At 40.2% G+C, this 14,103-nt stretch overlaps 1 protein-coding gene across 7 annotated transcripts in view; it reads left to right on the top strand.

The window, feature by feature from the left end:
• LOC127572194 (E3 ubiquitin-protein ligase RNF38) overlaps positions 1 to 14,103 on the top strand; it is a 301,536-nt gene that overhangs the window by 270,398 nt on the left and 17,035 nt on the right. For 6 of the 7 annotated variants that reach the window (XM_052019112.1, XM_052019111.1, XM_052019113.1 and 3 more), the window contains one exon: positions 11,691 to 11,852. The exons of the other annotated variant lie outside the window; for it this stretch is intronic. In XM_052019112.1, the coding sequence (XP_051875072.1) occupies positions 11,691 to 11,852 (162 nt within the window). The remainder of the gene's footprint in view (positions 1 to 11,690; positions 11,853 to 14,103) is intronic. 7 annotated transcript variants of the gene reach the window in all.

Below are 14,103 nucleotides of genomic sequence, written 5' to 3' on the forward strand. Positions count from 1 at the left end.
GTTAGTCTTGATATTTCAAGGTTCTCTGGATTTTAGAATGCTCCCTAAAGAAGGTCACATAACTTAATTATCGAAGAAAAGAGAAAATGGTACTATGGACAGGTTAGCCTGACATAAATAGCTGGAAACATGCTAGAATTTGTTATTAGACATATGGTAGTAGGACAGCTAAGTCATAAGTTAGGGTCAGCAGTTATGAATGGAAAATTGTGTTTGACAGATCTAAGGTTTTAAATACTATAAATAGAAGAGTAGATAAGGAAAACCAGTTGATGTAGTGTAAACTTTCAGAGACCTTTGTGTTCTTGTACACCAAGCAGTTACAAAGGCAAGAGCTATGTTAGACTTCATTACAAAGGGTTTTGGGTATAAGAGTAAAATGAAAGGTCTTGCCACAATTTATGCCCTATAATTTGACCTAAATGCATCAGATTAAAAAAAAATTCAGCATATGACTGAGATATGGGAATTGGAAGAAATTGGACAAGTTGGGGGTGAGCATGTAAAAGTGGGCCAGGATTGATGGGTCCTGTGACCTTGCCCTCACCCATCCCCCTCCCATGTTCATGTTCTTGTAGTCTCTTTCGTATGTTCTACTTAGTTGATAGAAATAAAAACATGAAATGTTGAATATACTCTGCAAGGCAGGAGATTTGATGTACATATTTATAAGTAGTAAGAATCAGAGAGAAGCTCTTTCCAGAGGTATCAACCCAAAGGCAGAGGGGGAGCCTTGTATCATTGGTAGGAAAATTATTGGAGAAGATTGTTAGGGACAAGATTTACTTGCATTTGGAAAAGCATGGAATCATTAGGGAATGTCAGCATGGCTTTGTACCAGGGTGGTATTGTCTCACAAATTTGATTGAGTCTTTTGTGGAAGTGACAAAGATGATTGATGAGCGTAGGGCAGTGGATGATGTCTACAGTATATGGACTTTGTAAAGCATTTGTCAAGGTCCCTCATGGTAGGCTGGTCTGGAAGATTGAGTCACATGGGATCCACACTGAGTTGGCAAGTTGGATATAAAATTGTCTTGGACATATAAAATAGAGGGTAGGTGGAGGGGTGTTTCTCTGACTGGAGGTCTGTGACCAGTGGTGTTCTGCAAGGATCAGCGCTGGGACCTTTGTTGTTAAATGATCCGGATGAAAAAGTAGGTGGTCTGATTAATAAATTTGCAGACAACATGAAAATTATTGGTTTTGTACAGTGAGGAAGGTTGTCAAACGATACAGCAGGATACAAATCATTTGGAAATTTGGGCAGAGAAATGGCAGGTAGGGTTTAATCCGGACTAATGTGAGGTGTTGCATTTGGGGAGGTCAAATTCCAAAAGAAAGTGTATAGTAAATGGCAGAACCCTTGGAAGCACTGATGTACAGAGGGATCTTGGGGTACAAGTCCATAGCTCCCTGAACATGGCAACACAGGTGGATAGGGTGGTAAAGAAGGTGTACAGTTTGCTTGCCTTCATTGGTTGGGGCATTGAGCAGCTATATAAAACTTAGACCACATTTGGAGTATTGTGTGCAGTTCTGGTTGCCACACTACAGGACAGATGTGGAGGCTTTTGAGAGGGCACAGAGAGGTTCACCAGAATTTTGCATGGATATTAACTATAAGGAGAGGTTGGACAAACTTGGATTGTTTTCTCTGGAGCTTCAGCGTCTGAGGGGTGATATAATAGAAGTATATACAATTATGAGAGGCATAGATCGGGTAGATAGTAAGAGTATTTTTCCCAGGGTGGAAATGTCAAATACCAAAAGGTGTAGGTTTAAGGTGAGAGGGGAAAGTTTAAAGGAGGTTTTGGGGCAAGTTATTTTACACAGAGTGGCAGGTGCCTGGAACATGTTGCCAGCGGGGAGGTAATGGAAGCAGATACGATAACATTCAAGAGTCATTTTGACAGGCACTTGAACAGACTGGAATAGAGAGATGCAAACCACGTTCAGGCAGATGGGATTAGTTAGATTGGCATTATGGTCGGCACGGGCAAGATGGGCTGAGGAGCCGGTTCCTGTGCTGTAGTGTACCTTTTTTAGTTTTTTCTACATTTCATCATTTTTCTTTCAAAATGTACTTTCACAGTTCTCTGCACCAAATTTCACCTGTCATGTATCTGCCCATTTAACAGGTCTACCTTTGTCCTCTTGAAATTTATTGAAATTGCATCCATTTTTATCCATGTCCAGCTCTTTTTGAGTTGATATTTTTTATGTATGTAGAGGACCTTTTAAGAGCTGGATATACTGCTGTATCAAGTGCTGCAGTTTAGTTGAGAGTTATTGCCTTCAATAAAGGATGATCTGTTTATAACTATACCTCCACTCATCACCTTTCAGTGGGAGAACAGAGAACAGTGATCACAACTCCTTAAGTTTTAAGATAGCTATAGAAAAAGATAAGTATGGACCTTGAGGGAGAGTATTAAATTGGAGCAGGGCAAATTACGAGAGCATTAGGCAGGAACTAGGGAAAGTTGATTGAGAACAGCTGTTTTTGGGCAAGTCCACATCTGACATGTGGAAAGTGTTTAAAGACCAACTGCAGAAAGTACAGGACAAGTATGTTCCAGTAAGAAGGAAGGGCAAGTATGGCAGGGTAAGGGAACCTTGGATGTCAAGAGAGGTGGTGAATTTAGTTAAGAAGAAAAAGGAAATGTATGTAAAGCTTAGGAAACTAGGATCAAACAGAGCCCTTCAGGATTATACAGAAGCCAGAAAAGAACTGAAGAAGGAAATTAGGAAAGCCAGGAGGGGCCATGAAAAGTCCTTGGCAAGAAGGATTAAAGAGAATCCCAAGGCATTTTATGCATGCATTAAGAGCAAGAGGATAACTAGGGAGAGGATGAAGGAGGGAATATGTGCTTGGAGGCAGAAGATGTGGGTGAGATCCTTAATGGGTACTTTGCATCAGCATTTACCAAGGAGAAGGACGTGGAGGATAGGAAGATCAGTGCAGAGCGTGCTCATATGCTAAGGCAGTTCAAGATAAAGAAGGAGGTAGTGTTGGGTCTCTTAAAGAGCATTAAGGGCCTGATGGGATGTACGCCAGGTTATTGAGAGGGGCAAGAGATGAGATTGCTGGGGCCTTGACCAAGATCTTCATGTTCCCTCCAGCCACAGGCAAGGTCCTGGAGGACTGGCGAGTAGCTAGTGTTGCTCTATATTCAAGAAGGGAAACGGGGATAATCCTGATAACTATAGACTGGTGAGTCTCACGTCAGTGGTAGGGAAGTTACTGGAGAGGATTCTTCAGGATAGGATTTATGAGCATTTGAAAAACCATGGCCTAATTAGGGATAGTCAGCATGGCTTTGTACAAGCAAGTAGTGTCTTACTAACTTGATGGAGTTTTTTGAGGAGTTGATGAAGGTAGAGCTGTAGATGGATTTTAGTAAGGCATTTGATAAGGCCCCTCATGGGAGGTTCGTCCAAAAGATTAAGATGCATGGGATTCACGGTGACTTGGCTATTTGGATTCAGAATTGGCTTGCCCATAGAAGACGGAGGGTAGTGTCAATGGGACTTATTCTAGCCAGATGTCTGTGACTAGTGGTGTTCCGCAGGGCTCTGTACTGGGACCTTTGCTATTTGTAATATATATAAATATGCTGGATGAAAATGTAGATGGATGGGTTAGTAAGTTTGCAGATGATACGAAGATTGGTGGTGGTGTGGATAGCGTAGAAGACTGGCAAAGGATACAGCGGGATATAGATCAGTTGCAGATGTGGGCAGAGAAATGGCAGATGAACCAGGCCAAATGTGAAGTGTTGCTCCTTGGGAGATCAAATGTAAAGAGACAGTACACTGTTAATGGCAAGACCCTTAACAGTGTTGACGAGCAGAGGGATCTTGGGGTCCAAGTTCATAGCTCCCTGAAGGTGGCTACACAGGTTGATATAGTGGTAAAGGCATATGGCATGCTTGCCTTTATTAGTCAAGGCATTGAGTTCAAGAATCAGGAAGTTATGCTGCAGCTTTATAAAACTCTAGTTAGGCCACATCTGGAGTATTGCATTCAGTTCTGGTCGCCCCATTATAGGAAGGATGTGGAGGCTTTGGAGAGGGTGCAGAAGAGGTTTACCAGGAAGCTGCCTGGATTAGAGAGCATGTGCTGTAAGGAGAGGTTGGACAAACTTGGGTTGTTTTCTCCGGAGCAGTGGAGGCTGAGGGGAGATCATAGAGGTTTATAAGATTATAAGAGGCATAGATAGACTAGACACCCAGTATCTTTTTCCCAGGGTTGAAATGTCTAATACCAGAGGGCATGCATTTAAGGTGAGAGGGGAAAGTTCAAAGGAGATGTGTGGGGCAAGGTCTTTACACAGAGAGTGGTGGGTGCCTGGAATATGCTGCCTGGGGTGGTGATGGAGGCAAGTACAATAAGGGCATTCAAGAGGCTCTTAGATAGGCACATGAGTGCAGGAAATGTAAGGATATGGATATTTAGGCAGAAGGGGTTAATTTAATTGGGTGTTTGATTACTAATTTATTTAGATCGGCACAACATTGTGGGCCGAAGGGCCTGTTCTGTGCTGTACTGTTCTATGTTCTAGATACATGTAGCAGCACAAAGGTACAGAGACATTAGATTGGTAAGGAAAGTGATACGTTGCTGCTTGAGGAAGTGCTGGATCAGTGATATTCTGAGAAAAATAGAAACTGGTGTTTTCTGAGTAGAGCACAATGATGGTGTAGAGTAGACATTGAGGATATATTGGAGCACTTGAAGTATGAACAGACGTGGGCATTCACCCACATATGGAACATGTGATGCTGTTCCTCAAAGCAAGCAACATGGTCAAGGTCCAAGGAAAGGACACAGCAGAGGAATGTAATACAAAGAAAAATGATACTGTTGCTGACAGTAGGTTGAGGGCAAATGAAATGATGAATATTTTGGCACCTTAAACTACTGCTGAAGTATCACATGAGGGCATTGTGCAGACTTAAGGGAGATTTAATCTGACACTGTTAGAAATTGAAAGAATTCAGGTGAAGTAAGTTAATGCAGGGTTCCTAGCGATTGAAGAAGAATGCAGAATGGAGATGGTGCTTGAGAATGAGACAGTTTCTTATGTGCATCAAGGATTAGGTTCCCAAATTCAGTATTGGCACTTTGATGGTCTTTATCAAGAAAGAGTCATATGGACTTTGCTAGCAGATTCAGCAGGTGATCAGCCAGTCATTTAACCCCTCAGGATGTAGAGGCTACGTGTCACATGGGTGGAAGGCCATACCACAGATGATATGAAAGCCACTTTGCCTTGAAGTACATGCTTAATATGACTTAATGCTACAGTTGCCAAAGAATAGGGCACATTGCAGAAGTATGCAAGTCCTTTAAAATGCAGAAGGCCAAAAGAGATGGTAGTCACCGTATGTGGTGGGAAGGAAAATCTATAGAATGAATCCATTGTATATACAGTGAAGTTCAATTAAAAAGCTGGAAATAGGATATTTATTCGTATTAATAGCACAGATAAGAGTAATGATCCATTTAAGGTCACATTGATTGAGGAAGCAATTGTAGATATGTGTATAGATCCATTTTGCGATGGAACAGTGTATGTACTGGAATATTTCCACCACTTATAGCTGAGGCAGACCAAAATAGTGTTGGACAGTTATTCAAAGGGAGCATCTGAGACATGATTGAGATGGGTTGCTGGGTATCTGGCAAGTTATGTCAAACAATCTTGACTTGTTATGGGATACAAACATACTGGCAACTATGGGAGTAGATGAGATTGAGTCTCTTGGACTGAAAGACTGCTTTGGAAGGAAGGAGAACCAAAAGCCAATCACACTCGGTACACTGGGCCAGAACAAGCAAACCATTAGTCTTGGGTAGCACCAAGAAGTCTCCAGTTAATGTGCATTGCAGTGCAAGGAATACTGCTGCGGTGCAAGGAATACTTCAGCAATGCAAACGAGCTAGTTATAGAAACCAGTGAATTGATAGTTCCAGTGCAGTATCCAAGGACAGCGTAGAGACGAAGAACCATTATTTTAGAGCGAGGTGTTCTCGGCGATCAAGGGAGTTGCTGGAATTAGAAGTGCCATTTGGAGCTCCAGGAGTATACAACAAAGAATAAAAATGAATGCCTCAAAAGCAGGCTGGACTAGATGAATTGTCACTTTTCATTTCTCGTGGTGATGCTGCCGTGACTTAGTTAAGCCAAATTCTATTTGAAGAAGAGAAAAAGATTGAGACTTTGCAGAGCAGCATCTTGGTGAGTGAAAGATGTTTTTGGGAAATATGGCTGATGAATTAATGTTCTTGGAAGTAGAAACACTTGTACTCTGCAACAAGCTTGAGCAAAGCATTTCTTTGGGGTGAAAATAAATAATGGAATTGCAGCAAATGGAGTCAATAAAGAAGGTTCAGGCTGTAATATGAACTAGAGAGAAATTGATGGCACATGTGACAGAGAGGACACCAGAAAATAGTTGCAGAATGCTGTTTTATCAATAATTTTCCACATAAAACACGCTTGTTAACCTCAAAGGATGCTGAACCATTAGAACTCCAAGCTCTCGTTGGCTTAGGATCCTGGGTGTTGCATGGATCGAATTTGACAGTGAAGTGGCTACAGAATCAGCATTGGAATAAACTGAGGTTTTGAAGTTGAGGGTCAGTCCATGTTGTGGATAGTATATGCAAAACAAAGGATACAATATTGGACAGTATATGCAAAACTAAGGATACAAGGTTTGAAGATGCTTATTATGTATAAGCTGGCAAGTTTTGACTGAGTGGAGAACGGATATGAATGTGCAAGCACGAATGGGAGAAGAAGCTGAGAAGGTGAAGGTTGAGAGTGGTCTAAAACCAACCAAGACCAGGAATGGAACAGTACAGTAGAGACAAAAAGAGGTGTAATTTCTAAAGCCTGTGTGCTAAAGAGGCAAATGATAGGCTGATGGAAACAGAAGTGTGTGGGGAGAAAAGGAAATGTTAAAGAGAGTGTGCACGTTGACTCCCATCATTTGTATTAGCAATCACATACAGTATGTCTGATCAGTGTGCTTGGGGAACTTCATATTGAGAGCAGTAAGTCCATAAAGAAGCGACAAGCAAAATTATGGACTGATGGTTTCATTCATAAACTGGAAGATCAAGACAGGCAACCAGTGGGTCATGAGTTCTCAGTTATACAGCCTAGCACAATGGGATTGTAGGTGGAGTATTTTGGTTGAGGCCAAGGAACGTTCCTTAACAGTAGAGGTTCAAAAGGAAAAGGAAAGGACAGAAGCACAATTTAGGAACTGAACTAGGAGGAGGAAAGTCAGGTTGCAAGGCAATTTGAAGTCTATAGCTAGACAATGGCGAATTCTCAGAAGCAAGCAAAATAAAGACTGTTACTGTTGATTTCATCATAGCCATTGGTATGTTGAAATATATAGTATAATTGTTTCAGTTGTAGTTATTGTCGTTAGTTTTGCATGATAGTTTACATATACTGGTTAATTCAGGTGATGTCAAGAAGATGGTGATCCAGATCACATTATAATGTATACAAAGTTATGAAGATAATAATGCAAAGATTACTATGAAAAATGCCAGACCAAAAGTGCATGAGATATACATGACCAAACTCCGAGACCAGGGAATCAACACCTCCCTTGGCAACTAGATCCTCGACTCCTTGACCAACAGACCGCAATCAGTAAGGATAGGTAGCAACACCTCCACCACGATTATCCTCAACACTGGTGCCCCACAAGGCTGCGTCCTCAGCCCCCTACTCTACTCCCTATACATTTATGACTGCATGGCCATATTCTGCTCCAACTCCATCCACAAGTTTGCAGATGATATCACTGTAGTGGGCTGTTTCTCAAATAACGATGAGTCGGAGTACAGGAAGGAGATAGAGAGGCTAGTGACAAGGTGTTATGACAGCAACCTTTCCCTCAGTGTCAGCAAAACAAAAGAGCTGGTCATTGACTTCAGGAAGGGGGTGGTGCACATGCTCCTGCCTACATCAACAATGCTGAGGTCAAGAGGGTTGAGAGCTTCAAGTTCCTAGGAGTGAACATCACCAACAGCCTGTCCTGGTCCAACCACATAGATGCCACGGCCAAGAAAGCTCACCAGCGCCTCTACTTCCTCGGGGCTGAAGAAATTTAGCATGTTCCCTTTGACCCTCACCTATTTTTATCAATGCACTATAGAAAGTATACTATCCGGATGCATCATGGCTTGGTATGGGAATTGGTCTGTCCATGACCGTAAGAAACTGCAGAGAGTTGTGGACGCAGCTCAGCACATCATGGAAACCAGCCTCCTTTCCATGGACTCTGTCTCTACTTCTCACTGCCTCGGTAAAGCAGCCAGTGTTATTAAAGACCCCACCCAACCTAGACATTCTCTCTTCTCCCCTCTCCCATCAGGCAGAAGACACAGTAGCCTGAAAGCACGTACCACCAGGCTGAAGGACAGCTTCTATCCCGCTGTTATAAGACTATTGAACGGTTCCCTATTACGATAAAATGGACTTTTGACCTCGCAATCTACCTCGTTATGACCTTGCACCTTACTGTCTACCTGCACTACACTTTCTCTGTAACTGTAACACTTTATTCTGTTAATGTTTTACCTTGTATTGCCTCAATGCACTGTGTAATGAATTGATCTGTATGAATGGTATGCAAGACAAGTATTTCACTCTACCTCAATACATGTGACAATAATAAACCAATTCCAATTCCATGGAATTTATTCACTAGAATCGCTCACACCAGAAATAAGCACTTAGAGGTGTTAAGGTGAGCTTGCAGTGGAGGAGTTTGTGAAGAATGTGTGAATTTATAATTTAGTTCAATTTCTAATAGTACATAATGGAAATAGTTAGCTTCTTGTATAATATAAATGTCTGTTTATGAGAATTATGAGAACCAAAGAAACTGCAGATATTAGAAACATGAAATAAAACATGAAAATTATGGAAAAACTTTGCAATTTTTTCAGCCTTTTGGGCTAGTTACTACTGTTTTGCATTAACTGGTGGGAAAGAGTTGTGGTCACTCAACCTTTTTTCAGATCAGAAACTTATTGCCAACTTGTATATAACTCCACCCCTTGTTGCTGAAAAGATGATGGGCTTAATATCCATGCAAGAGGAAACCCCACATTAACATATTACTAAAGAATTTTCCTCTGGGTGTTCCGGTTTCCTCCCACATTCCAAAGACGTACTGGTTAGGAAGTTGTGGGCATGCTATGTTGGCGCTGGAAGTGTGGCGACACTTGTGGGCTGTCCCAAGAACATTCTACACAAAGATGCATTTCACTTGTGTGTTTCAATGTACATGTGACTAATAAAGAAATCTAATCTTATATCCTAAAGTCACAAGAGCAAGACCATCCAGATAAACAAAAAAAATCATTTAACCCATTACCTGTCCATCCAAAAATCATGTGCAGTGATTATAATTCTGTTAGATTTGACACGTAGAAAAGGACAAAGGTAAAAGGTAAGGGCTATAAATTGGGGAAAGACCAATTTTACTTGTCCAAGACAGCTGCTTGAAGGTACAGGCCGTTCCTGGGTAACATATGGTTCTGTTTTTACAGATGTCCTTGACTTCATTTTGTACACAAATCAGAAACTACACCAAAATCATTCGATATCGTAACTGTACCTCCATAATAGTGGCATCAAAAACACACAATACTGATAAGAAGGAACATTTACTAAAAATAGAGGGGGGGAGGGGTGGGATCTAGTTCTGCTATCCATGCCATCCATAGAAATGAATGTATACGTCAGACTTTTGAATTTAATAATATTACAGGAGCTCCTTCATATGTATGAGTGTAAGTCGAGTGTACATAACCAAGGTACAACTGCAGCAAAAGGAGGAATTCAAGAAGGAGTTTTAAGATACGGGAATTGCACACTCAGAAAAAGGGTTGCAGCTTCCATACCTAGAGCCCCCAGATGACAAGGGTGATAGAGGATAGGATGAGGGGGAAAAAGATAAGCTTATGTCAAACACTAAGAGCTAAAGATGACAAAAAATTGAGAATCTAAGAAGTACAAGAAGTAAAATTAAAAGGGAAATTAGAAAAACAAAGTATGTAGGGAAAATACTGATAGGTAAAATCAAAGAAATTTCAAAGGCAGCAAAGAAAAGGAGTTAGAACAAAGAATGATTGTGTATAGAGGCGGAGGATTGAATAAGGTTCTTAATGAATTCTTTGCAGTCGTTTTCAAAGAGAGGGAGGCAATGCGATTGTTGTACTGAAGGAGGGCGAGTGTGATATATTCCACGAGATTACCCTAGTCAGAGAGGAAGTATCAAGAGTTTTAGCATCTGTGAAAATGAATGAATCACCAGGCATGAATCAAATATATCCCAAGATGTTAAATGAAGCAAGGGAGGAAATTATGAAGGCTACGACCATCATTTTGTAATCCTTCCTGATTATAGGAGTGATGGTGGAGGGTTGAAGAACTGCTGACACTCTCATTGTTAGCAGAGAAAGGGATACATTAAATCTCTGCAGAGCAGTTATCATTGGTAGTGGATAAATTATTACAATTAATTCCGAGGGGCAGTTTAAATCTTCATTTTGGAAGATGCAGATAAATCAAGGACAATCAGTTATGGATTTAAGGGAATGTTGAGATAAAAACCCACAGATGCTGGAATCTGGAGCAACAAACAATCTGTTGGAGGAACTTAGCAGGTCAAGTAAAGTTGCTACTTGACCTGCCGAGTTCCTCCGATAGACTGTGTGTTGCTAAGGGAATATTGAGTCTCATTAAATTGATTGGATCTTTTGAAGGGGAAAAAGGAGGGGTTCATAAGAACTCTGCAATTCATGTAGTCTACAAGAATTAAAGCAGGAACTTTGAAAAGCTGGTCAAAGAAAGTAAAAGGCCATGGGTTCCAAGGGAGAAAGGCAAATTAGATACAAAATTGGCTTGAGCTGAAAGGGGCTGGTAATGATTAGCTGTCTTTTGGAATGATCATTCCGATCTTATGGTGTGTATCATGGATATCTATCTATCCCCCTCTCCCTCTCTCCCTCTCCCTCTCTCAAACTGAAGCATGCAATTCGAAAAAAGATCTTGCATAAATACAAACCTGTTGTGCATTTAAAGTTGCATATAATCTACTGTCTTCTGTTTATTTTAATTGGTCAACGTCATTTAATCTCTATGATTGATATCCATATGATTGCACTGTGTGATAAAATGGTTTGAAAACTCTATTCCATAAATTTGACACATTGAATAGGGTAAAATGGATTTCATTTGGTCCAAGTCTATCTGACTTCTAAGGGCTTCTTGATGCCCTCAATCTGTACCAATATTGCTAATTTCTGCTTAAGTACAGTCACAAGAGCTGTCCAGAAGAAAAAGGTGATAATTTACATGTCACTGGGCATATTAGTATGTAAGCAGAAAAATAAGTAATGTCGTTGGAACCAGATTGCAAATATAGTTTGTCAAAAATGTGAAAGCGTCAATACTAAATTTGCAGTTTTAAATGAGCATATGTTGAATTTTCACTAAATTGTCAAAGCCTGATATCTTTTTAAATTGCCTAAATGATCTCAAAGAAATTATTTCCAAAAGCTTTAAAATGGACAAAACATCATACTGACTGATCATAATCAAGAAAACCACGGCTAATAGTTCTTACCTATCTCTTGTTAGCCTTTACAAAGGATAGAAAATGAAGTGGAGTTACTGGGAGATCATCTTCCTGTTAGTGGTTTCACTTATCCTCCATCACCACACCCGCCTACCCTGCCTCCATCTGCACCACTTCAGTTCCTGCCGCATGACCCTCTTCACCAAGAGCTGCCCTTTGGAGTTGTGAGTACTGAAGGTTTCTTTATTTCATCTACCACTGGGTAATAGAGTGTTACTGCAGGGTGGAATGGGATTGCCCAAAGCAGAAAAGACCAAGAACATTGTAACATGTTCTAAGATCTTCCTTGTTTCAATTCATCTTCAAGTACCAAATGATGTTTTTGATTCTACTGTGTGACTTGAATGGACTTGACAAAGAAATCATGAGAGGAATTTTTTAGGCCAGAAAAAAAAGCTATGACTGAGAACTTATTGTAGGCCTTAGTTTATTTCATGCAGAATAATTCACAGGAATTGGCTATGAATGATTTTCCATGGTAAACTTTGCTTTCAGCTTGCAGCTAATGAACTTAAGACCCAAATTCATTTTGGCACAATGTAAATATATTTTAAGGATGTTGAATAGTGTATAAAAAGATACTTCATTAATTATTATGTGGCTTTACTGCCAAAGGACTTTTACTTTAAAATTTTATTTAGAAACAATTTTACCCGAGTTAGTTAGGCTTGTTATGCAAATTTTACCTGCTATCAATCCAGTGATTTGACATAGATACAAATGCTTTTTTAAAAACTAATAAATTTCAACCTACATCTTGCATCCTGAAATAGACAATGCCAGAAGCATTGCTTTTCAAAGAAAGGTCATTGACCCCCTGAAATGCTATACCTACTGTCTCTCCTAATCCCAGGTGACTTAATAGTCAGAGTCATACAAAATGGAAACAGTCTGTGAGTCACCAAGTCTGCGCTGACCATCAAGCACCCACTTTACACTAATTCTACATTAATCCCACTTTATTCTCCCCACATTCCATCAATTCCCAAATTTTACCACTCATTGACACACTTGGGGCAGTTACCAGTTTACAATGCCAATTAACCTATCTACCAGCATATTTTTGAGATCGAGAGGAAATTGGAACACCCGGAGGAAATCCATGTGATCACAGGGAGAATGTGCAAACTTCACACAGACAGTACTGGAGGTCAGCTTTCAACACATCACTGCAGCTATGAGGTTGTAGCTCTGTTGGCTGTGCCACTGTACTGCCCATTGCAAAGTGTTCCCTGGAACTTAATACATTTTTTTATAATACGGGCCAGCCTTGGGTGCAAATGGGTTCCATTTTTACGGATGTCCATAAGTCAGTTTTGTCCATATGTTGGAAAATAAACAAAATCACTCAATACAATAGTCATACCTCCTCAGTATTGTAGTGAATGGCATTGCTGAGGGCCATTTAACATGAACATTTGTAGTCTTCCCCTGCCTAGTTATAATGGTACAGAATCAGGCCATCCCACGTTCGATGGCTGGTTTCGATAGGCTTGAAATATCAGTGGCTGTTAGATTGCTTAATAGCATATTGTTGCAGAAGTATCAATAGAAGCTATTGCTTGTCAACTTCCAAAGCAACTCTGTAAAGTGGCCTCCCATGGTGAAGCAGGCAGCCTGTGTTCTTAAGAGAGAATGTGTCTGATTACTATGGAGAGGTTACATGGAATCGGTTATTTTTTTTGTCACGACTGCTTCTCATTTGAATTTTAAAATATTTATGGGAGCTCACTCGTGTTTACAGGATGTCCACAAGTCAGGCACTCGTAACACAGGGAGGGCCTGTATTCCATCCATTATGGTTTTACAATATTTATACATAGGACAAACAAACTTAAAACGTAGTTCATCCTTCATAGATTCAGTAAGAAATTGTTATTTGTTGTTTATGTCCTTGACGTAATAGTAAAACTTGGCCAGGTTGTAAGACCATTAAAGGTGTTGTGGGTCAAAGGTCTAAAATTTAGTCACAAGTGACTTACAATGCAGAAGTTAAAAAAAATCTAGAAAAGGCAGATGGATGCAGAGTTTAACAATGTTATTTGATAAAATGCATTAATTCATTTAATTTGCATTATGAGAGATCTGTCTAGGTGTCCTGATATATGATTTAGAAAAGGCTAGAATGTAGGTGCAGTAAGTAATCAGGGAAGCTAGAGCAGAATATTATCATTTATTGCTAGGAGAATTGAATGTAAAAGGAAGGAGGTCATGCTTCAGAAATATAGGGCGTTGGTGAGACCACTTCTGGAGTATTCTGTATTCAAGGAAGAATGTTAAAGGTTTATTTAATTGAGTGGATGTGGAGAAGACGTTTTCTCTTATAGGAAACCCTAGAAATAGGTATTATCTTCTTTAAAAATAAAGGGTTGTCCATTTATTGATGAAGATGAGGCAAGATTTTTTCTGAGGGTC

This window comes from Pristis pectinata, chromosome 7, assembly GCF_009764475.1.
Source record: "Pristis pectinata isolate sPriPec2 chromosome 7, sPriPec2.1.pri, whole genome shotgun sequence".
Classification (NCBI taxonomy): Eukaryota; Metazoa; Chordata; class Chondrichthyes; order Rhinopristiformes; family Pristidae; genus Pristis; species Pristis pectinata.